The 25,550-nt window shown below is 39.4% G+C and overlaps 2 protein-coding genes across 2 annotated transcripts; both read right to left on the reverse strand.

Annotated features, from left to right (window-relative positions):
- Positions 1-1,291: 1,291 nt before the first annotated feature.
- Positions 1,292-4,251, reverse strand: LOC103407650 (probable WRKY transcription factor 26; the record flags this gene model as incomplete). The annotated part of the gene is given in 5 exon segments (NM_001328755.1): positions 1,292-2,052; positions 2,195-2,359; positions 2,560-3,146; positions 3,321-3,503; positions 3,816-4,251. Coding segments are annotated over 5 exon segments (1,716 nt in total). The 5' UTR covers positions 4,152-4,251.
- A 9,837-nt stretch (positions 4,252-14,088) lies between these two features.
- LOC139194610 (uncharacterized) lies at positions 14,089-21,480 on the reverse strand. The gene is made up of 2 exons (XM_070819496.1): positions 21,401-21,480; positions 14,089-14,434 (listed from the first exon to the last, which is right to left on the reverse strand). The coding sequence occupies exons 1-2, from the start codon at positions 21,478-21,480 to the stop codon at positions 14,089-14,091; spliced, it is 426 nt and encodes a 141-aa protein (XP_070675597.1).
- Positions 21,481-25,550: the final 4,070 nt, after the last annotated feature.

Below are 25,550 nucleotides of genomic sequence, written 5' to 3' on the forward strand. Positions count from 1 at the left end.
CACGCAGGTGTCTCTCTTATGATCTTATCCACCCCACCCACTAAGAATAACTTTTTTTTATTTATTTCTTGGGGAATTACAAATTTTCCACTCAAACTTTTGGTTTTCCCACTTTGGTTTCTAAATTTTCTTTCATCTCAATTAATCCTTGGATTTCAGAAAGATGTGTTTTTTTTAATCATATTTAGAATTGTTTTGCGGTGTGCTCTGTTTACTATTCTTTTGTACTCTCTTCTCTTTACTACACGATAGGTCAGTAAAGTGTGAGCAGATGCGAAGAAGGAAACACCAAACACTCATGAAGAGACACAACACCAATGCCCAAATAAAACTACAAAATAGCACAAGGCTTAAAAGCACATAGTAAATGGTCATCTAAAAATTCTAATACAACCAGGAAGGTCACAAAAGACAATAAGTCCCAATCCAAGGTTGCTTTTTCAGATTATCAAGAAATTTAGATCTTTCGTCATTTGTTATTTTTTATCACGAACAATACTATTATTTCAAAGTACATTAAAGAAATAAAGGGTTTGAACTAAAATAGCAATAGGCTGAACACTCTAATGACCAGGACAATTCCTTACAAAGTCTATATAGTGTTTTAAGGACGGAAACGCAACAAAAATATTTGGACACGAAATGAGATATTCCCACAATTCAGAGGGCTTATTCGTAATAAACAAATAGTTAGAAGATGGACCATAATGACTATTACCATTCATGACCCAATACTATGAATGCGGCTTAATATGAGCTGGACCCACCAAAGGGACCATCCCAGAAGTGTCCATGTGGGAAAGTAACAAATAAAAGGAAATATACAAAATTGACCTTGACCAACTTGTGCACTAAGTAATGCAAAATCTCCAGCTCAACATATTTGACCAATTCAAACCTCAGCTTAAGATGTAACTGATGACGATTGCAAATCTGACTACCGGTTGTGTTGTTTATACTCATTTTTACTTTTACATATATCTCAAATCTCAACAATCGGATCAAACGGTTGTAGATGATCGAAAGGTAAAAATTAACAAATAAAAAAGTATAAGAAGTAAAAAGATGTGGATGAATAACATTGCTCGTAATTAAAAGATATCACCTAATAAGTCCCACATCTTCTAAATGTTGTTGGCTTATAGAGAACAAAAGCGTACGTAACTTAAGCAATTAAGAGCGATTTATTTTTATATAACGATTATGAGTTTCAGTTGGATCATTTGAAACTGCATGTAAAATTTTCTACATTTTTCAAGTTAATGAGAGGGAAAAGAATCCACATTTCAATGGTATAATATTGAACTAAAATAAACATATGTGGGATACAAAAAATTGATTCGAGGCTCTTTAGCTGGGATAGCAAAGAAAACCCTCAAAACAATAAAGAAAGAAAAAAAATGAAAAACCATTGACAAACTTTCTTCCTACGTGCCCATACAATTATGAATATACATTAAACAACCCCTGTAATTCTAAAAAAAATATACACAACACAATAAACAAACAATATAAGAAACGAATGGAAAGAACCCGACTGCGTGTGAGTGATTATCCTATTGGTTTAATCCCTTTCCCGAAATATGAGGCTTAAAAAAAAAACCCTATCAGCACAGCAATGATTCAAAAAATGCATCATCCCTTGGCTCTTCCTTGGCTTTAGAAAATATGTCACTAAGCTGTGTTTGGTTCATGTATGATCCCACGGAGTTTCCGTCGAACCCCACGAATCCGTAACTTCCCGGGCTCTGCAGCATCTCTAGGCTAAAGGGAGCTTGCCCTTCTGATGTTGGCTGCCTCAAGTTTTGAACAGAGTTGGTATTAGCGGAATTGTTAGTGTGGTGAGTTATAGGCCTCATTGCTGAAGCTACATTGTTGTTGTTGTTTGGTATAGGCCTATTGACAGCAGCATGGCTGCCGCTGCCACGAGCGGCAGGGACGTCGTGGTTGTGCTTCCCTTCATAGGTTGTGATCACTGCTCTAATATCGTGAGAAGCTCTCTCAACATGCTTTCTCACTGGACATCCTGGATTTGTGCACTTGTAGTAGCTCCTGCAATTTCACAAAAACAAATAAACCTTTTGCCAAAAGAATACAAAAATACATGCATTCCCATCAAAAGCAATTCATATTTCAAAAGTTCGAAAAAGTAAATATCAAAATCGTGATTAAGGGGAGGGTTTTAACTTTTTACCTCGGATTTGGGTTGCCTTTTACCACTTTCTGACCGTACTTCCTCCATCTGTATCCATCATCTAGAATATCAATGTCACTCGTTGTCTGAACTACAACTCTAGGTTCTCTCACTGTTCTATTCCCAGGTGCTGAAATTCCTTCGTTGTGATCAGCTTCGTTTTTCCTGTACGGTCATGGGACAAAAAAAGTTTAATTAATCTCACAAATACTGGCACCAAACACACAAATAATGTACACATAAATCAAGGCTATAAATTTTAACACTTCTCCGGAGAATCGATATAACATTATAAAATAACCAATTTGTAGCGCAGATGGTTAAAACTAGTGTCAAAACCGATACCCTTAAGTAATCAAACTTACCATCTTTTTGCATTAGGTTCATCTTCATCAAACTCCTCCCCTCCTCCTGACTTGCTCCTCTGAGAGCTCTGCTCAAAATCATCGTCCCCGATCGATATCGATGAATGCTCAGGAGTTCCAATGGAATCCATTTGTGAATTGCCATGATTAGCATAAGTTTGATCTGGGATTTCATTGGTGTTGGTGGGATTCAAAGCATGAATTGCATGAGAATTTGATGATGATTTTCTAGGGTTCTGTGGCTTGGGATGGTTGTGATTGCCCTTGTAAACAATCTCAGTGATTTGTCCATCCAATGACCTCTCTACTTTTTTCTTAGTTGGGCAATTAGGGTAAGTGCACTTGTAATAGCTTCTGGGATTTTCACTTCCCTTCACTTGTTTTTGACCATATTTTCTCCAATTGAAACCATCATCCGACTTCCTACTCAAGGTCTGAGCTTGCTGGTGGAAACCGCCATTCGCCGGAGCATTACTCTGGAGAGTCTTGGTGGTCAATTCAGATGACAAGGTCTGAACAGAACCATATTCTTGCTTTGGGAGTTCTTGAGCCTGAAAGTAATTGTTGTTGCATGCCTGCTCTTGTGTCTGAAAGAAAGAAAAAGTAATCAATTAGTTGCTAAACAATCAATCTTGTCGATAAATGAGATCAAATTTGAAGAAAATTGAGTTCTTGGTTTTAATAAAGACAGGACGCCCTGCACAGAGACGGACCGTGCGACAAAATACGACATTAAGGAAGTGAAAAAACAGATTACATACAGTTTGAATTGAGGTGTTTGAGGATTGAAACATTGACGATGATGAAGAAATGGGAGGTCTTGCTTGGGTTTGGAAGGAGAAGTCTGAGTGGTTCTTGCTCTCCTGTTTTACATTCTGTTGGTTGTTCTTCCAATTGAAGGCCCCACGAGCTGCAAAGCTTCCAGTAGTTGGGGATGGAAGAGTCTGGTCAAAAATAACACAAAACAAGAGAAACACAATTAGTAAAATTATCAAAACAAAACAGTATTACAACTAACAAAACATTACCCAATAATTAAACAGCAAAATTAACAAACCCCAGAAAAGTAAAGTTCAGAAAATCAGAAGACTTTGACTTCAGAAATGAAAAATATCACACAAATATCCTCCTTTTCAATTATTCTTTTTGAATATATCTTAATTTCTTCATAATCCCAACTGGGAAAACTGCAGAACCCAAGAAAACAGAAATCTAAAATATATAAACATAATATATACACACACACATATACATACGTTTGAAGCATTTAAGAGAACAGGAGAGTCAAGAAGCTCAGCTGGGCTCAACCCAGGTGGGATAGCAAAGTAGGAAGATGGAGATATAGAGGGAGGAGAAATGGGCAGTGAGGGCGGCGGTAGGGACTTGAATTTGGGTACGCCGGACCCAGTACGCTCTGCAATTCGATCCGACAGCCCGCCCTGGCCGATGTATCTAGGTGGGTTCGAGTACTCATCTGTGCCGGCATCTAAGAGGTCAGAGAAGGAGTTGGTCATGAATGGGTGCGTTGAGAAAGTGAAGGCTGCTGAGTGTGAGTTTGCTGAGGTTTCTAAGCTCCCTGAAGAGGAGGCCATCAATCAAGAGAAAGAAAGACAGGAGAGAGAGAGAGACAGAGAGATCAGTTTTGAGTCGAAAAATGGAAACTGACTTTAAGAGATTACTGTGGAAGAAGAGAAGATGGTCACGTATTGCACAAGGCTCTCTGTTCTTTCTTCTCTTTGTCTTTTAGGGAGGTTTCTGAGAAACTCAGGGCATGTTTGACCGTTGAATAATTTTTTGTAACTTTTTTCGTTACCAAAAAAAAAAAAAAAAAAAAAACGTTTTTATTTCGAATTTTTTGTGGTCAAAGCTCGTGGGTTTGACTGGTTGGCGGCCTTACTAATTGTATTTATATATTTATTTTAAGAAATATCAATTTGGAGATTTAATTTGTAAACCCAAATAATTGATAGCAACTGAATAAGATACATTATGAATAATGTATCTGATCTAACGGTTCAAATTCAAGTCATCAACTAATACATATCAATCTCATTCTCTTAATAATGTTCATTTTCTCTTATTCGCTACCAATTATATAAATTTGAATTTGATATGGGTTATTAACTTATTAGAATATACTTATATTGTAAGTCTGTTGTTGGAACTTTTTGTAATTATTCAGTATTACGATTCACATTATTCTTAATTTTTCATTCAACGAGTAAAGTCCAATACTTTGGTTTAAGATTGTTTTGTATGTTTTTTTTATAACATACGATAAAGTTTGTAATAATTTTTAGTACAATTTGTTTTTTTAGTTTTATGTTTATATTATAAAGAAATTATTAGGAGCCAATCTATGATTGGTTGTTTTGACTCCCTAATTTATGAAAGAAAATTGAGGTTTCATTCTTAAATGAATTATAGTAATACAAAGAGTGATCCAACTCTCTATAAGCCTTTAAAAATAAAAAATTAAAAAAATTAAAAAAACTCTATAAGTGTACGAGATTATCTAATTTCCAACGTGAGATTCACACTTTCAATAAGATTTATCCACCCGCTTAAGTTGTTATCTACCGTACCAAACCTTGAGTAATGAAGACATAATCATGTTTAGTCCAGTGATTTTTCGATTCAAACCATCACGTGAAACATTAAAAATATACTTTTAGGTGCCTTTCTTGCTTCCTTTTAGTTTCTTCTTAATTATAGTCTTCGAATTTATCTAAAAGCATGTATTCCCCAATTACTTTTACCCTTTTCATAGAACTTTTTCTTTATATTTTCTTCTTCATGTAAATATTGAACTATGTGTTTAAAAACAACTCTTCTTAATCTACCGGCCATGATTGCTTTTGGACGTTTACGAAAAATCAAAGATGTTAAGAGAAGAGTTAGATAAGCTACATTAAGCTAATGCTTAATTAAGAGCATAAAATAATATTTGAAATCCATTAATTTGAAACTTGTATGATACTCTAAAAGGAAATGAGGGGATTTCAATTAGAACTTGAAAGTAACATGACCGAATATTAAAATTCAGGAAAAACCAATGTGATTTGCGGATTAGCACAACCAATTAGCTATAAGATAGTGCTTTCTTGTTTATTAGATGCACCTAATATGAACTGTTTAATTCCAAATTGAAAAGGTTAAGATGGACTATTAGCTATTAACAATTAAACATGTGTGATTATTATAAGGTTGACTACATTGCACATTCTTTCAGTTTGGGGTGATTTTTAAGATGCACCACGAAATTTCAATTTTCTCATATTGAACCCTGAGATATTGAAATGATAACTCATTGAAATTGACGATGTGATGATTTTGAGACCCTTATATGAACTAATGTGTAAGCCTAAATTTAATTTTAGCTGTAAATTGAGCTAGTTTGTGGTGCCTCACTCGAGCTGTATCTTTTAAGCTGGCAAGTGGCAAGGATCCTACGTGAGATATTTCCAGAAGTGCAATCTAGAAGATGCATGACATATACATCTCCTACCGTGTCAAAAGGGGCATTGTCCACTGGCCATGCAATCTAGAAGTAAAGCATCTCAAATCTCTGTGAAAAGGGAAACCGCTAGGAAAGAACTTATAACGACACACCTAGTTTATTCTCCTTTTACGAAAAATCTTTAGTAATTACGTATAATTGCTTTCTACAAAAATCAAACAGCCTGTATTGATTAATGTTGATTTGTCTAAGAGCAATTCCACCGTGGGAAAGGCTCCCCAGGACTATCCACTATTTAATCCACCTAGTGAACAATAATTGTCTTTAATGAACATTAATTGTCTTTTGCATTTCTACTCTTACACTTGAATAGCCCTGACAATAGGTAAATAAAATAATAGTATTTTTTGCAACTTGCTCGCGTCACTCCCTCTTTTTCCACTCATCTTTCTCACTTCTCTCCATTTTTTTGAAGTTCCTCTCTCTCTCTCTCTCTCTCTCTCTTTAAGCTCTCGACACTCTCACTCTCTCTAGAGCTCCGAGAGCTCTCACCCACTTTCCTCTTCGAAAATTAAACTAATCAAACTCCAAAACCATGAAACCTTAATCTCTGGGACTAAAGGATCCTAGCTATACCGTTTCATGCATCATCGAACCATCATTGTGTAAACCACCATTGAAGCCGAGAGCTTCAAGATCTGAAACTCGAACCCATGTGAGGTTCTCTATGCAAATCTTGTTTCATTACATCTTAATGTTGTTTGGGACAAGATTTGTGGTGATTTTCCAGTTCAAAACCAGAGGTTTAACCCTATGCAATTTCTCTGAAACCTTGCCCAGTTTTTGGTCACCTCATCGAAGCAAACTCCGGCAAGTTTGTGGGTTGTGGAGCTCTTGCTCAATTTGAAAACTTTGAGCTGGCCTCGTCATCTGCAAAGCAGTGGTACTCATACGCGAGCTTGAGGAACTCAAACCGCCACATAAGCAAGAGAACGAAGTCGCGGTCTTGGCGGTCATGTGATCCACTCTCCAAGGCGGCGGTGGTCACGAAGCGGAGACATTGGGGAAAGTCGTCGTCGCCGCAGCCCATCCATCGTGAGACGACGACGTCGTTCAAGAACGATGAAGGTTGAGAGAGAAAATGAAGTCCTACCACGTGGCTGAAGTCGCCGTCGCCCTAACGTCAGCCCACGTCAAACTGCCTTCGGGCACTCGGGCCAGCAATAATCGACAGGCTTGGCACTCAGACCTGCTCGGGCTGTCTTGCCAACCAACACTAGGCTTCCTCCCTCGGGCAATCAAGCCTTGTTCTGTAGCTTGTCCCTCGAGCACGAGCTCCTGTTAGAGCTGCTCTAACGGTTGACAAAATTTCTGAAGTTGTAAGGGCCACTTTGTCTGACTAATCAATAAAAAAAGATTAGTGCCCATCAACTTTCATTATTCTCCTCATCCATCTCTATCTCTCCCTCTCTTTACTTTCTCTTTGCTTCTCTGAATCCCTCTTTGCAGACTAGTCACAAACCACCACCATCAGCCCTGCTTCAATATTTTGTTGTGGAGCCAAAAATAATCATAAGGTGACATGTGAATTTTTGGGTAAAAATGACAAAATTACTCTCGAGGCACACCGGGATTTCTACGCGCGAGCAGTACTGGGCAATCATCCCTCAACCAAGTCAAAAGTGCCCAAAATAGGTAACAATGCAAAATCTATTTCGTCCATCCTCATCAAATCATTTCCACAAGGTAACTCCCAAATCATTCCTCTTGTATTATATTAATTAGCTAATCAATTAGGAAATTATTCTATTAATTAGCCATTTAATTGATTTATTATTCAATTATTCCTAATTAGCTACAAATCATGAACCTCACTCAAAATACCAACCAAGTGGTTAGTCCTCCTCCTCCGAAAGGGGCCGGCCACACCCCTATAAATACCATCTCATTCTCTCAAAAACTCAATTCCAAGTCTCTTGCTAAATTCTCTAAATTCTCCAAACACTTTTCTCTCAAAATTTTAACTTTAGCATCGGAGGTTCTTCGACCAAAGCCCCCCCAACTCATCATGGGCTTGTGAGGCTCTTGGTCTTGACGTAAGGTGTTATTTGTTTTGTAAGTGCAATTTTGTCCAAGAAAGAGAAGGCAGGAATTTGCAACCACAATTGTCATGTTGCAAACCACCACCGCCGCCTCAAACCCAGACCAATAGCCTAGTTTAACACCACCACCACCCAATGAAGCATATTCAATGCCAGCTCACCACCACAGGCACCCATATCAAATTGAACCACCATCACCACCCAAGCGAATTACTAATTTCTCCGTCTAAAGCAACCACTTGGGAATATTTTCTGGAGTATTCTAAACTCAAACATTTTTAATATTCATTAGATTTTTGATTAAAAATTAATGACCGAAATGTTACATTTGAAAACTTAAAAGCATAAAATATTCCGGAGGACCATAAAATTTTCATCTTCCATAATGGAAAGCATCATGTATGCTTTGATCACATAAAGGCTTCTTTGTTGGTTTGGCTTTTTTATTAGTAAGATACATCATATGATTCTACTAAGTGGGTATACTAAAATTTTAGTCATTTTTTGCAAAGACAAAAACAAGAGAGTACTTTCAAATATAGTAATCCACCTCGTGGGTTTTCATATGCAAGGTGTGGATGCAAATTTCTTCCTCCTTGATCTTGGACAATTTTGCACCTACAAAACAATTAACACCTTAGGTTAAGGCCAAGAGCCTCACGCGCCCACGATGAATGGGGGGGGGGCTTTGGCCGAAGAACCTCCGATGCCAAAGTCAGAATTTAGAGAGAAAGAGTGTTTAGAGAATTTTGGGATTTTTGCCAAAGTGTTGGAATTAGTTTTTGGTGAAAATAGGAACCTATTTATAGGGTTAGGCTTGTCCATTTTTTGAGAAGAAAAGGCCAGCCTTAATGGGGATTTTTAGGTTGAAATTTTGGTTTAATTAGCCAATTTATTGGCTAATTAACCCTAAAGGAATAAATTGGTGGTTACCAAATTGATTAATTTGCATAAATGGGATAATAAAGAGGGAAAATGGAAAAAGGTAAAGAGAAAGGATGGTGACCGGTTTTGACTAGCTTTAGGGTTGAATTGGATGTATTTTGTGGTTAATTGGGTGATAAATTTGGTGATTAATGAATTAATTAGGAATTAATTCATTAATTAGCCAATTAATCTCTATTTTATGGGATAACTTATAGGTTGTGAAGTAATTACCTATAATGAGGATGGATGAGATAAATTGGAATTGGTTACCTTTTTTGGAGCATTTTTGACTTGGTTGAGGATGATTGTCCACCGCTCGCGCGTAGGAATTTCGGTATGCCTCAAGGGTATTTTTGTCCTCTTTTACCCAAAAATCCACGTGTCGCCTTGTGATTATTTTTGGCTCCACAAATGCCCCCACACATGTTGGGCTGCTCGCAGGAAAGGGCAGCAGGTGTAGAGATTTCCTTGCTTTTAGGAAACTTAGGACTGCTTCCTGTTTTGATGTAGATTCTCTCTTTAATAAGAAATTAGATCCTTTTAGGAAAGGGAAATAAATTTCTCTCAAAGCCTATTTAAGTCCACCTTAAGTGGGTTGTTAAATCAACTTTGGAGAGCGATTTATTCTACCCTACAAGAGAGAGAGAGCTTAGAGGATATTTGTTCCCCCTCCTCTAACAATCTTCCACATCATGCCCGTGCAAAAGACCGTCTTTCGTTGATTTCTTCGTCTTCTCCGTGCCGCATCGATGTAAGAAAAATTTAATTTTTTCTTGTCTTCTTCTTGGATAGTGCTATTATGGGGTAGTCATCGGGGTGGTGCAGCACGTCGGCTAGCAGGGGCCAGGAGTCGGCTCGGCATGGGCCGATGAGGCATCATGGCAGGGACCACTGCTTTAAGCTGCTTGACTTGGCTAGAACCAAGGGCAGCTTGTGTTACTGGGCCTCGGATTGTGGCGCTGGGGCGCAGTGCTAGGCAAGTCACATGGCTCATGTCCTTTTCGGCTTTTGGACATAACGCGAGCTAGGCTGATGATTGAGAGAAATGAAGAGGTTGCGGACCTCATGAGCTGCTGAAATGTTGGGTTGAACTCCCCTGCTAGGTACCACGAATGACATTGGCTACTTTAACTCTCTTCGTCAGGAGAAAGGTGGTCTGCTCCCGAAAGATGAGGTGTATAGGATCAAAGCGGATGCATTGGCTCGTCCAATCATTGTTATGGATCCTGCTGCAAGTGAAGGTGGGAAAATGGATCTTCTCTGCTTGCTCAAGAGATGCCGGCTGAGAAAAAAAAAACCAAAGACTTCTTTCGCTGCTCGTGCTGGTTCGCCGACTACCTCCAGGCTGGAGCAGTCAGGGGTGATGCCGCTGCTAAGAGCTTCGCGGCTGCTGAAGGTGTGGCAACCGAATAGTCGTGGGATGTCCAGGCTGCTAAAGTGTTGTCATCTAGGTAACCTTTAAGATTTTCTTTGTTTTTCCTTGTAGCTCTTATTTTGCTTGAACTCATTCGGCCTTTGCTAGTTGTTTATAAACATGTTTTCCTTCGTTTTTCTTCATCTTCACTTCTTTTGTTCATGCCTTAACCTTTAGACTTGATAGACCAGTGGCAGACATGCTACTTTTTTATAAGCAGACAAGCTCGCGTAGCCTATGCATCCGTAGGTGTTGGTGTAGAACTTTGCAAAGTTGTTGGCCATAGGGTTGGCAACTGGATGCCTTACTTACAGAAGCAGACAAGTCCGCGTAACCACTAGGTTGTTAACCTTGACTTTCTTCAATTCCGTAGGTTGGGTAGAAAGTATCACAACACTTTAGGACTTGGTGTAGGTTGTTCCGCGCTTGGCAGAGGTGAAGCTTATCGACTACGTAGCATGTCGGCAGTGGATAAAACTTCGTATATGTGTGCTAGCTTGTTTAACCTTTCACAAAAATGTGCGGTTGCATAAGTCTAGCGCGACTTTACTGCTCGAAGGGCAAGCCGTAGGCAGTCTTCTGGAATCCGTAGGCTACCTTAGTGCACTCGGTAGCAGCTTTAGGATTCCAGGGCAGCCATCCATCGAATATACTGCGTAATGTGCCCTCTCCGTCTCTAGGGCCCGGTTCCTCACGGATTAGGCCAAGAGACCCAAAATCCTTCAGTTAGCTAAGCCTTGAAAAAGACCATTGCGGCTACTTCTAGGAATCCCGGCGCAAGCCATCGTGCATCTAGTTATACTAGGGCAGCCAGGCTCATCCACGTCTGGATATTCGGAGTGTAAAGTTTATCCTCCCGTCTTGGAGAGCTGACCCATATAAGTGTCGGGGAATTGGTTTACCCTCTCGCACTGGAAAGCAATTAGTTTACCCTCTCGCATTGGAGAGCATGGTTGGTCATTCGAGGGGCGCAATTCTTGCGATGGGTCCCTAAGAAGGGCGTAGTCTTCTTTTGAAGTGTCGGAGTGATACGTTGTTATAAGCATGCAGCCGAGCCAAGTTGTGATTACTTCTGAATTCCTCATTGAAAAATGAGTGAAACGAACGAGAACTTAGCTGTAAGGTAGGAACTGCATAACAACTGGATAGTCCTCGACTTGTGAGGTGGTGCCCGTCGAGCTTCTTGAGTCTTTGGGCTTTGATTTAGTGGGAGGTCACACATGGTACTTCTTCAGATTGTAGGCGTTCCACTACTTTTTGATCTTTTTATCGTTTCATGGTAGCGGGGGTATAATTACTCTTGCCGCCTATTCTGCTGAGCTTGTACAGACCTTCCCAGATGAGATCCATCTTTTTGGATGTTTCGGCCTGCCTATTGCCTTAAGGATATCTCGGCATGAACATATGCTGCTTGATGCCATATTTTTGGAAGAACTTCGCCAAATCTTTGCCCACGAATTGCAGGCCGTTGTTGGTGACGATGGATTAAGGGATGCCAAATCGGTAAATGATGTTCCTCCATATGAAGTGCTCTATGTCCGTCTGAATCGTGGTCGTCATGGGCTCTGCTTCCACCTATTTGGTGAAGTAGTCGGTTGCCACGAACCACGGCTGCTCGCGAGCCTTTATAGTTGGATGCGTCGTTGACATGCGAATGCCAAAAATCTCCATTGAGGGAATATGTGCGGCTAAAGTGTGATCGACTGCCTTCGGGGCATCGTTGGGCCGAGTTGTTACGTTCGTCAGAAAACTTTGCATCTGCCAGGGTCTACTCCTTTATCGTCGCCGGTTTGGATTCGGCGGAATAGTGCGTCATGATGATGACTGCAGGTAACTGTAGAATACAGGTTGTCGGGCCCCCAGCTCTTCTCGCATGATGGTAGATCTTATTGCTACTTTAGATACTGTCAAACATGCGAATAAGTCATCCGCTTCTTCTAAGGAGGTGATGTCGGGTACTTCTTCAAGTCCTTGAATATGCATTGGCGAGCCTCATCCCAAAGTGCATGCTTCTCTGCTAAAGCAAAAGAGTCTGCCAGAGTTAGGTCTTCTTTCATGATCAATTTTCCGAATAGCGGGTGGTCTGCTGGAAGTCCTTTTTGGAAGGCTACTCTAGCTATCGAGTCGTTGCATCCGACTATTTTTGCCTTCTCTACTTTGAACCTCCTCACATAGTCGCGAAGCGACTCCTTTGGGTTCTTCTTGACGTCGAACAAATGGTCAGACTTCTTTTTGATCGAGCGATAAGATGAATATTCTTTGGTGAAAACCAAAGAAAGTTCGTAGAAATTCCGGATGGATTGTGGCGGCAGGGTGTAGAACCAATCTTGCTTCTCGCCTTGTAGAGTTGTGGCGAATATCTTGCACATGAGATCATCGTTGTTTCGATAAAGGATCATTGCACTTTGGTAACGTTTTAAGTGTCTCTCCGGGTCTTCATCCTCTTTGAAAGATGTGAAATGTGGCATGCTGAACTCGCGTGGAGGCTCTGCCTGCTCGATATCCTCCATGAAGGGTGACCTGCTTATGTTGGTTATGTTCCGTCGTAGTGCCTCGTCGGTGACCTCGTTGCATTGGAAATCATGTAATCGCTTGGCCAAGAGTCTCTCTACTTCTTCCTGAATTTGCCTTTGTTGGGGTAGCAGAGCTCTCGGCTGCCCCCAGTCATGACTTGCTAGTCTAGGCTGCTCTTCCATGTGTTTGGCTCGTCTATGCCGCGAATGCAGTGCATGTGGTGCGTTCCTAGTAGGCGAGCGAGTTCTTCGCAGGCTGCTGGTTGAACTTGAGCTGGATTAAGTGACTGCTTCTCTCCGTCCGTCGTGCTGCCTACTCTAATGTGAGGTGGAGGATGCTCCTTGTGGGCTTAGCTGCGAATAGACACTTTGCCCGGAAGGTTGTTCATGTTAACTATCGGAGTATGACCCCAACCGTGAATGTATGCTCCTCCGTGGGCCTAGTCGAGAGTGCATGCTCCTTCGTGCTCTAAGACGGGAATGTACACTGCCCAAACGTTCGGCTCGTGGCTGCTTGCCGGGACGCTGCTGGAAATGTCCATCTGCCCTTGTCCTACTTCGGGATACCTCGTCCGGGGCACGTTGGATCCCGATGTGTTGCAAAAGTTGATTCACCAAGGTTGTCTGTTGTGCAAGGGAGCTCGTCAACTCTATGACTTGTCGAGACAAGTGTTGTTCGCCATTTGGATTGGAAGAGCTTGGAATGAATGCGCCTCTTTGGGCAGTGGAAGGGTGGTAGACTCTGGGCGCGAGATTTGAGTTGGGAAATGTCAAATCCGCGAAAAAATGTGGTGAGAATGCTCCCGGCTCGATGGTAGGTCCAGATGGTTGAGATAGTCTTGGGCCGACTTGGGCTGCTTAGAAAGCCACAGGAGCAGTCTAGGCCTTGAGAGTGGGCTGCTCGTCGGGAGCAGGCTGCTTGGTAGGAGCAGGTTGGGCCGTGAAAGTGGGCTGCTCGACGGAAGCAGGCTGGACCACGGGAGTGGGCTGCTCGTCGGGAGCAGGCTGGGCCACGAGAGCAGACTGCTTGGCAGGAGCAGGCTGGGCCACGGGAGTGGGCTATTCGACTGAAGCAGGCTGGGCCATGGGAGTGGGCTGCTCCTCGGGAGCAGGCTACTTGGCAGGAGCAGGCTGGGCCACGGGAGTGGGTTGCTCGTCGGGAGCAGGATGGGCCACGAGAGCAGGTTGCTTGGTGGGAGCATGCTGGGCCACGGGAGTGGGCTGCTCGTCAGGAGCAGGCTGGGTCACGAAAGCAGGCTGCTTGGCAGGAGCAGGCTGGGCCGCGAAAGCAGGTTGCTTGGCGGGAGCAGGTTGGGCCGCGAGAGCAGGTTGCTTGGCGGGAGCAGACTGCTTAGAATGTGATGCAAGCGAATGCGAAGCTTGGGCCCGGGCCCGTGCAAACTTGGATGGCACGACTTGGGCCGTGGCCTTGGTGTCATGAGCCTTGGATGGCACGGCTCTGATAGGTAATTATAACGCACCACAAAGTAGCACAAAATAATCCTATTAATTTTCCTTATTAACACTAAGATTTGTCAATTGTAGCATATGAAAATAAGGGTCTTTCCCACAGAAGATTGTTTTATCCAAATACTTAAAAATGTCACAAAAACAGGGTGGTTATCTCTACTGACCAGCCACCGAACAATAATTATTAAACTAACTTGCACTTATCCAAATGCAACGAAATTTTATACACATAAACTAGACACACAGTAAGACAGTCTCACAAATTTTTGGGATTTTTGGAGTTGATTTGCTATTTAAATTAAATCGTACAAAAACAGTACAGAAACAGATTTTAAATAATACCAATAGATTTTAATTCACAAGTTAAGAAAAACGAGTTAGGGGACATGCTATCCACCACCAAATAATCATGTAAACATGTTATGTTTCATTCAAATTCCTTTTATTTCCGGATGAAGATGCTCAAGTTGGCTCAATGTTAGAACACAACCTATTACTCTTTCTTACGTAGTATGTTAAGAGAATGACGTTTTCAACTTAACTTAGTCCCTAGCATGCAATCTAGAATGGTGTGTTCATAGATTTAACAAGTAGAAATCATTAAGAATAAAAAGAGTTTGAGTCATCACAAGGCATCGTAAGTATTGGTGTTGTCTTACTTATCCTAGAAATCGTTTCACACGTTAACCACAATTAACAAGTGCTGCTCTAGAACATATGTAGGTCCTCATTCAACAAGGGCAGGCAGACATATATTCATAGCATTAAAATCCTAGATATGCTCACTATGTATGCATCCATAGAAACACATAAAGAATTTATCAATGACATAAGTAGTGAAACAATTTTCATCCTTTCATAAAAGTCATTCAAACAAAATATCACAACAAACTTACAATCATATTCGGGGCTTCAAAACAGCCCCTAACTACTAAAAATTAGTTACACATAATTCTTAAATTAAACCAAAAGTAAAATATGAGTTTGAGAAGATAAAACCAAGAAAAATGGAGTGAAGCCTCTAATTTTCTTGCTGCCTTGCTCTCTGCCTTCCCGCGCCTTCTCTTCTTTCCAGTCAGTCTGTCTCTCCCTGCTCTCCCCGTGTCTCTTTCTTATGCTCTGCGCACTGCGCCAGCCAGTCCGAGTCTATCTATCTCCCGCTCACGTCAACTCTCCTGCTTTTCTGGCAGTCTCTCCGCAGTCTCTTTGGTCCACTCTCCTTCTTAAGTCTTCTTTTTATTTTTATTCCCCGAGGCTCAAGCTGCGCTGTTGCTGTCTATCCCTCTGTTTTATATATTTTTCTGCTCCTCCTTTTGTTCTCTGCAGTCTGTCCGTCCCATGATTTCCGTCCCATTTTTTTTATTTTCTCCTCTTCTGCGCAGTGCACTAGTTTTTTTTTTTATTCTTTCTCCCCACTGTCTTCTCTTTTCTTTCTTTTATTCTTCCACTCAACCTGTGTCTGCCATGAAATTTTTTCTTTTCTTTTGTTTTTGCCATCATGCACTCCTTCTCTTTCTTTGCAGTTTATTTTCATTCTTTGATTTCCACTTCCTCTCTTTCTCATCATGCCGTGCTCTACTCTTTCTATTTATTATTTAAAACTCATTTGTGCTATTTTTATTTTCTTTGCATAACAGATCCTATAAACACAAAAATAACGTAAATAGCTCAAAAATATAAGGAACTAACTAAGAAAAGACGAGTGAATTCGAAGTAAAAATATATATAAATATGATCCGATCAGGCTCGAGCCGTGGTGAAGGCACCATGGACCTCGCCTTATTGTAGCCACCGTGGTGGTTCCCATGGTGGAAACTCGTGGTGGTGGTGCTGCTCCACTTATTGTCGCATTTAGCCTCAAGATCTCCGCAATCCCATTTCTTGAACATTAGAATTTTCACTCGTGGAATTTTCTAAATTTCTAGCCATTATATTTTGCTTATACGTTTTATCAAAGAACCTTTGCAAGTAAAAAATTCTAATAATAAGAACGTATGAAAAATATTCAAATGGACTAGAAAATAAAGAAAAAACCTTTTTGTGCGAGAGTCTTTTACGAGTATGGATTTCAACTCTCAATGAAAGCACCAATTTGTGGATGCAAATTTCTTCCTCCTTGATCTTGGACAATTTTGCACCTACAAAACAATTAACATCTTAGGTTAAGGCCAAGAGCCTCACGCGCCCACGATGAATGGGGGGAGCTTTGGCCGAAGAACCTCCGATGCCAAAGTTAGAATTTAGAGAGAAAGAGTGTTTAGAGAATTTTGAGATTTTTGCCAAAGTGTTGGAATTAGTTTTTGGTGAAAATAGGAACCTATTTATAGGGTTAGGCTTGTCCATTTTTTGAGAAGAAAAGGCCGGCCTTAATGGGGATTTTTAGGTTGAAATTTTGGTTTAATTAGCCAATTTATCCCTAAAGGAATAAATTGGTGGTTACCAAATTGATTAATTTGCATAAATGGGATAATAAAGAGGGAAAATGGAAAAAGGTAAAGAGAAATGATGGTGACCGGTTTTGACTAGCTTTAGGGTTGAATTTGATGTATTTTGTGGTTAATTGGGTGATAAATTTGGTGATTAATGAATTAATTAGGAATTAATTCATTAATTAGCCAATTAATCTCTATTTTATGGGATAACTTATAGGTTGTGAAGTAATTACCTATAATGAGGATGGATGAGATAAATTGGAATTTGTTACCTTTTTTGGAGCATTTTTGACTTGGTTGAGGATGATTGTCCGCCGCTCGCGCGTAGGAATTTCGGTATGCCTCAAGGGTATTTTTGTCCTCTTTTACCCAAAAATCCACGTGTCACCTTGTGATTATTTTTGGCTCCACACAAGATTTTTTAGGATTACTTTTCTTATTTACACAATTCAACTTTCTTCATCTTTGACCCTCTATACCTCTTAAACCATATGAAAATGTGAAGTTCTGAGTTCAACCGAATCAGATGAAGTCTTCAGTCTTGTAGCTCATGATTATTGATTCCTTCGAAAGTGTTTTTTTGGTTAATTATTCGTTTGATACAGTACAATCTCTCTAAAGTAATATTTTATAATTAGAATAATTTCTTTAAAATTATAAAAAAAAATATGATCTCAACTTGAGACCAGTTACTTATAGAAATAATATCCCCATGTAATAATTGTTTTTTTTTTTCAACACATGTAACAATTGTTAATGAGTACAAAATAAGCAATGTCACGTATAAAAGTCTGTAACAATTGTTAAAGTTGTTTAGGACAACGCATTAATTTTTAGAGTTGATGTCATGTCATTAAACTTGGGTTACATAATACTTCGTCAACATGAATACCTTCGTGTTAAAGCCAAAATATTTATAACTTCTCAAGCATATTTATAGCTTCTTGGCATGAAACTTTTGGTATTCCTATATGACATTCTCATGAATTCTACTTAATAAGTCAATAAATAGCACCTTTTTAACTTCACTTTTATAAAGTAATAATCACTTTAAAATTATGAAATTGATTTGGTCTCAACTTTATAACGTTATAAAAGTTTTAATATTATACTTTTTGACAAAACAAATAAAAAAGAAGAAGAAATAAAAACAAATAAAATTATATATAGTCAAAGCAGAATTTTCGCATGGACTGAGTGTCCATCACTAATCCAGGGTTGTGACAGCCCGTCCCGAGAAACAATTATCGTTGATGTGAAAAGACCAAAATGTCCTTAGGCGTTGAGATGTGTTGTGTGTAATATGCTATTAGAAGTGGACTAATATTGTTAAATTCCTAAGTTTTTGGGACCAATTGGAACTAAAGGAAATTAGTGGTGATTGATTGGTGACTTTTGGACCACACACACTACACCTCACTTTCTCTCTCTCACTCCCGTACACTATCTCTCTCTCAGACTCACACTCTCTATCTCTCTTTCTTCTCCGTACGGACCACACCTAAACCAAGCCAAATCTTCACATATCGAGGGATTTAAGGTCACCATCTTGTTCCTTGTGACCTTACGAGTTGAATGGTACTATTTTCTGGGATTAGAACCTTCATTTTCCCTGAGAACCCAAAAATGTGCACTGTTCATGCACACGTAAAAACGAAGGTTTCTGTGATTTTGGAGATCATAGGGAGCTTCTAGACGTCTCCACGAAGCTCGGAGTAGTTCGTTGACATGTTTTGGACGTCGGGATCGTGAGTTTCAAGCTTGGCAGGATTTTGTGGAATTTCTCCGGCGAAATCCCATGACTTTTGGAGCTTCAAATTGTAAGGTTGTGTTCTTCATGATTAGAGCTTCATTTTAGTGAAAATTTCATGGAAATTGGTGTTGAATTGGCTGAGATATTAAGGTTTTTCGATTTCCCAGTTTTCCGACGACGGCGAGGAATCCGGCGAGCAATCGGAGAAGATGAGCGATTATTCCATCAGAGTTGACGGAATATTTTGACGCCGTCAGGTAAACTTAACAGAATCCGTCAGCTTTTAATGGAATATTCCTAACGGGGTTAGAGAATCCGTCAGGATTCCCTACGCGTGGCGGCGCATATTGCAGTGCACTCGCCGGCGCGTGGCGATGCATGCGGGGTCAGAAAATTATTTTGAAAATTTGGGGATGATTCTAAGGTTGTGTAGGCCATTGTGGTATATCCATATACCCAATTTGAGCTTTATATAAGAAGTTATTAGCTATAGTTGGTTATGTACTTTAATAACGTTATTTTAGTACTTCTTCTATAGGCGAGACCTATCCGGAGGACGAGCGTAGCCAAGCTAGGCATGGGGGTACGACCCAGTTGCATATCTGTGAGTGGGCAGTTATTTTCAGTATATATATATATATATATATATATATATATATATCTACTTGACGTTTTTCCCAGAAAACGTATTTAAAGGAAATGTGATTTAAATGCCATGTCATATATGCCTCATATTTTAGTATATGCATTGTCTTAATTATGCATATTGTTGCAAGGTACTGTGGAGGCCTAGGTGAGCTACAGGTGAGTACATTATGCTGATAATGGTTATGAGATATGATGATGATGTTGAGATGTATATTAGAGCTCATAATCTGCACCCTGGTGTTAGTGCTCCCGCCCAGAGTTAGGGGCATAGTCCTTCACATGATGTTTACCTCTCGCACCACACGCTTATCTTGGAACCAAGTTAGGTGCACAGTCATGTCGTATAAACCACTTTGAGTGGGTCCGACTCGTAGGTGACCTGCGATTTATCGTACAGTCTTCACGTGATTGTAGCACTAGAGCGTATTATTATTTTACACCCAGTCTTGTCGGTCAGACCACGTGAGGTGGTTCCAACTCGTGTGAAGATATGTATATACATGATGATTTATATGATAAGATATGTGATTGAGATGAGCTTTAGATTCTGCTGTGTAGATCACGTCAGGTGACTTCGGCTAGTAGATGGTTATTGTGAATTGCATCACCTGGCTTACTTTTGGTATTTTTATGTTATTGGGCATGGCATACGCATGGTGTGTATATATATATAGACACAAATATGAATCTTGATTTATTGAGCATGATTTAAGATATATACATATGTATGTATTCTATTTTCTGGGAAAATATCTATATACTTGTTTTACGGCGAGGGGTTAGTATATTCAAAGGAAAATAAGGTTTTCATGTAATTTTGTTTTTACTGACCCACTCAACTTTGTTTTTCGCCGCTCCAGGTTTTAGGTAGCAGAGTTTGGTGGCCACGAGGAATCCAACGGTGTTCTGACAGAATCCGAAAAAGTAAGATTCACCTTCGGGTGTTGTATCTTAGCAATTGTCCTACTTGACTGCAACTAGACTTTCTTATTGCTCTGAAACTGTATTTATACACTTAGACTCTCACTAGCATCCTTTCTTAACTAGGATTGCTAGTTGCTTGGTTTTAAATTGTTCGTATTTCCTTACTCTGTATCGCTTCCGCTTTGCGCACAAGGCTATGTCATGCTCACGTGATAACCAACACGTCTCGACTTCGGTCAGGGTGTGTCAGGGTCGTCTCTGACATTTTGTGGGTCCTGTACGAATTAAAAAAAAATGCCCTCCTTATTTAAAAACAAAATAATGTTTTTAGACAATATATTCTTAGAAAGTAACTTAATGAAATCAGCATCTCACTTTTACGAATTGAGTAACGTCCAATTGCCATGAATCATGATTTAGGGTTCATTCATGAATAATGTCCAAAATGTATGGAAGAAGATGGCGGTAAACAGTGTAAGGTGACGACTGTCGCCACTCCAGTAGTGGTTCAGGCACGGCGGGAGCAACTTGCACATGAAACCTGTGTGTAACTTGCACGAACGATTATGATTGGTTAATGATTGGTTATTTGCATTCATGATTGTGAGATCCTTTTTAGATTTCTCATGTGTTTTGCTCCACTCGAATAGGTTTTTGGTAAGTCGTTGCATTCTCCTTCTTTTGCAAATCATGAAGTTTTACCACAGTTGTGGAAAATGATAATGCATATACATCCTGATGCTGGTTTATCTTCACCAACTCTCATTTTGCAAATCATGACGTTTTACCGCAAGGACATCTCATTCTCTAACATAAGTCAATTAAATAGTTCTCATTTCCTCGCCAAGTTAAGGTTAACCTTCCTCATTGATCTCTCCTAAAAAGCACCAAAATGTTGATTGATAAAATTCTAATAGTAATAAACATTTAATGAGTTCACATAAATTACTTCTTCTTTTTTTCTTTGGGCTAGGCTGGGTGGGCTAGATGCTGCTGAGAATGAGTCCCACATTGATGGGAAGATGGACCTTGCATAGGTTTATAAGAGGTTGGGCAACCCCTCATATTGCCAATTGGTTTTATGGTGGAACCTCAACTTTCTTTACTAGGTTGCACAGATACTCCAAAACACTCCAACAAGGTTCTTTTCTCTTCGTTTGTGAGAGCCTCTATCTCAGTTTGTGAGAGTCCTTCTCACCTTTGTGTGAGTGCACCCAGTCTTTGAAGATTCACGTCACCGCCGGCTCTAGCTGTGGCTAGGGTCGGTGGCAGTCCCATGGCTCTTATCTGTTTTTTTCTTTTCCTTTACTTCTTGTTGTTTGCTTGCTTATCTTCCATGTTGCCATCCTGTTCTTTTCCTCTTACCATCATCACTATGCTGCCCTATTTTCTTTTTGATTTTACCATCTTTAACCCCATTTCCACATGACCCATTTCATCCACATCCCTCTCTATCATTTTCATTAATGGGTTCAATCATCTTCCCAACCATCTACAATTTTGATCGATTGCCGTCTATTTTCTTCGCGATTTGTCGTGAAATCTTGGGAGGGTGTGTAGAGCTTCAGCTCTGATGTTCGTTCTACCACCTTGGGTAGCCATTTTTGGTCCTTCCACATGTTCGCCCTCGTTGGTAATGTTGGCTGTGAGATTTGTCTTCCCGCGGTCTTCCTTTAGCCACAAAGACTTTAGCTTCTTTAATATGTGGTGGCGATTGTTGTTGGGGTGGTCTCGGAAGGATGCTGCAACCTTTCTCTTAATCGGATTTGGGGTTTGTGTTGGTGTGATTGCAGGCAATCGAAGAGGGCAACTGATCGGGTTGCTCATGACGTGGAGTGAGAAGTATACAACGACAACAATGGCTACAAGGACTGTAGCTCTGTTTGCATTTTTCTGTATGCGAGGCTCCAAAACTATTTTTGGGCCATTTTATGTTTTATGGTCCATCTTCTTTCTGTACTTATCTTCTATTTGGACCTTTTGTTTGTAATTACTGTTGTTGGTAATAAATTTATCCTTTGTCAAAAAAAAAGAAAAAAAAACACTCCAACAAGCCGACACACCTCGAACACAAGTTAGACATGGTCTACGACTAGGGCACAGTCAAGATACGATTTAGGCATGGTCAAGACACAACTTGGACACAGTTAAGACATAGCTTGGACATAGTCAAGACACGGCATGGGCCGTTTTGTAATTTTAAAAAACATTTTGGGGCATTTTTGGAAATATAGAAACTAAAACCTTAAAGAGCCACATACGCAACCTAACTTCAGTCCTCTCTCTCTAATCTATGCCTCCCTCTTCAGTTCCTTAACTACTTGGTTCCACATTCTATGTACATCATCATCTAGCGACTAGTTGATTGGGCATTGCAATAGAGCAGGACATAACTCCTCCTGGACTCCAAAATTTATAGATAATAGATGTTGCTTAATTTGATTATGTGTGCATAATTTGAATTTGTTGCTTAATTTTGTTTAGGAAAAATGAGTAGTACTTTGTTATATTATGAATTCGAAGCTTTGTTTTTAATATATGTAATATTTTTATATTTTAATTGCAGTGTCCTAGCCATGTCACATTTCTTTGTTTATAATTTGAGATTTGTCATGTCACCGTATTCGTGTCTGTGTCTGTGCAACATAAGCTAGATGAGATAACTGCACCCAGGTTATTTTTTGGGCTTATACTTTGAAAGGATTCGGGTTTACCTTAACCACACCCCATATTTGTAATAATGCGTTGGGTTATCTATTTGGGAAAAATAGAGGGCACAAAAGCTAAAATAAGAGGTGGGAAATAGAAATTAGATGGAGGAATAGATGAGTGGAGGAGGTGACTGAAATAGGAGGCTAGATTTACACCAAAAATGAAAGAAGAGAAAATTGAAGATGGATGGGAAAAGAACCACCACATAGGGTGGAAAATCCATCACTACTACGGAACGGATGGAAGAGCCATAAAAAAAATGGAACAAAGAATAAATAATAGGTGCCGCCCTACGGGGCGAAAAAGAAACCAGAGTAAGTTGTAGCGCTTTTTGAAAGGAGAGCTTTTTCATTTTGCACTGTAGCCTATGGCATGAGGAGCCAAAACTCTTACCATTGCCCACCTTCGAGTAGGCCTTTAGGCTTCCATGTATGCAAAATTAGACTAACGGATTATGAGGATCTGCAAACTTCACCACAAGCCTAAAAAGGCAATAGCCAATTCAAAAAAGAGACGATATTTAACAAGCTCCACTTCCTATTGGACTCACTCAGTTAGAAAGCCCAATAGAAAGGCAAACCAATATTTAACAATCTTCAAAATAATAAGAAAATTATAGACTTGGTGTACTCATGTTGGTTAGAGCAACGTGTTTCAGTATTTGCACTCAGGTTTGAACCTCTCTCTACGTAGTTTTGATTAATATAGTGTAATTATTCTATCGTTTTAAAAATAAAAAAATGATAATAAATCATTTGAAACATTTCTAAATTCTTAAAAGAGAACAACTCAAACCATGCCAATCTCACAAGCTTGTTAATTTTTTACGTTAAAACTACAAAGTCAATGGCACTCCAATATTACTATTATAAAAAAGAAAAATACAATATATCAAGATGAACGTGAAACCAAACTTGTGCAAAATGTGAACCACAAGAAGGAATGCTTAAACTTAGCACCAACAATCGTAGTTAACAAACATATTACCGGGGTTGTTCTCATATACCAGTTTTTGAAGAAGAAAAATATTAAGGAGACCATCTTTTTAGATCACATTTTATAAACTACATAATGTGACAACAAAGTAAGATTTCATGATTTAAAATTAAAAAAGAAATAACCGACAACAATCATATCATGTGACTTAAAAAGGCAGTCTCTCGAGCATTACCGTTTAAAGAATTATCTCTACTTTAGCTACAATATCTATCATGATGAACCCCCAAGATACTAGCAATTTGGCTATCATAATTAATGAACGTCCTGTTGGTTTACATCAACCCCAAAATAACTTATATGTTCATCTATCTATAATAAACACATTATATGTAGTAGACTTCCTTTTTATCTAAATTATCTAGCTAATAATTCTAAGATATTTATATAGTGGGAAACGAACAAAGGTTTAGAACTTTCAACTCGAGTTTGAACTTTCACGGATTCACTCGTTGAAGGCACCAACTCTGCTTTGGTATATTGTTTCACCCTGAGGCCAAAATTAAGTACATTGTCGCATCTTGTATTGCCACTGCATGGGAAGAGAGATTAGTCTACCCAATAGGTTGTAGAATACCTCCTAATTTAAAAAAAAAAAAACGGATATAACCAAAATTGACATAGACATTTCAATGTCAGAATTAACACTCCACAAACACAAACAAACATCTCTACAATGAAGATACCTTAATATTTGTCCATGTTATTTACCAGAATTATGCATATAACGACTCACCGAACCAACATCATCATAAGAAATATATGGTCTAGAGCATAGTATTGCATACATTAAACACCAACCAAATTAGCATATGACATATTTTCCATATGCGGCCCCTCTTCACTAGTTTTAGGATATAATAAAGAACTAAATTTAAAATGATGAGCTAAAGAGGTACTTACCAATTTGGTTGAATCATTAACTGTTAATTTCAACAGCAATTTTACAGGTATTGCTTATGATGAGTCAAGGACACCATACCCTTTCCTCTCTCTCAATTGATCTCCATGCCAAGGATCTTCTTTGCTTCACCAAGATCTTTCATCTCACACTCTTTCTTCATTTTGACATTTCATAAAGTCATCAAATCTCAAATACAATTGTCTTGGAGTTAATTTAAGCCATAAAGATAGTTCTTCAAATTGCAGACCAAATTCTCTTTCCTCTTTACCTTATATCCATCTAGCTGAGACATGTATATCTCTTCATCTAAATCACTACGTAGAAAAGACGTCTTAACATCATGTTGGAGAAGCTCAAGTTCAAACTGTCACAAAAGTTAACACAACACAAACTGATGAGTACTAGAAGTGAAAAATATTTAATACCCTCTTGTTGTGCGTACCCTTTAGCAACTAATCTTGCTTTAAATCGTACATTATTTTCCCATCAACACTTTCCTTCTTGGTATATATCCTAGTTGCAACCAATAGCTCTCTTACGTACCGTTGTGCAATTGAGCTAACTCCCCACTTCTCTTTTTATTCACTCTCCATGGCTTCCTAGAATTTAGATGAAATTTGAACGGTGAGCATAGAAATAGAAAAGGCGATATAGTCACTGCACCTAGTTGGCTTGATTATATTCCTCATAAATCTGTTTTTTCAAATAGATTCTTTGAGACAAAGCTTGTTCTTCA

This window comes from Malus domestica, chromosome 03 (genome assembly GCF_042453785.1).
Source record: "Malus domestica chromosome 03, GDT2T_hap1".
In the NCBI taxonomy this organism is placed as follows: Eukaryota; Viridiplantae; Streptophyta; class Magnoliopsida; order Rosales; family Rosaceae; genus Malus; species Malus domestica.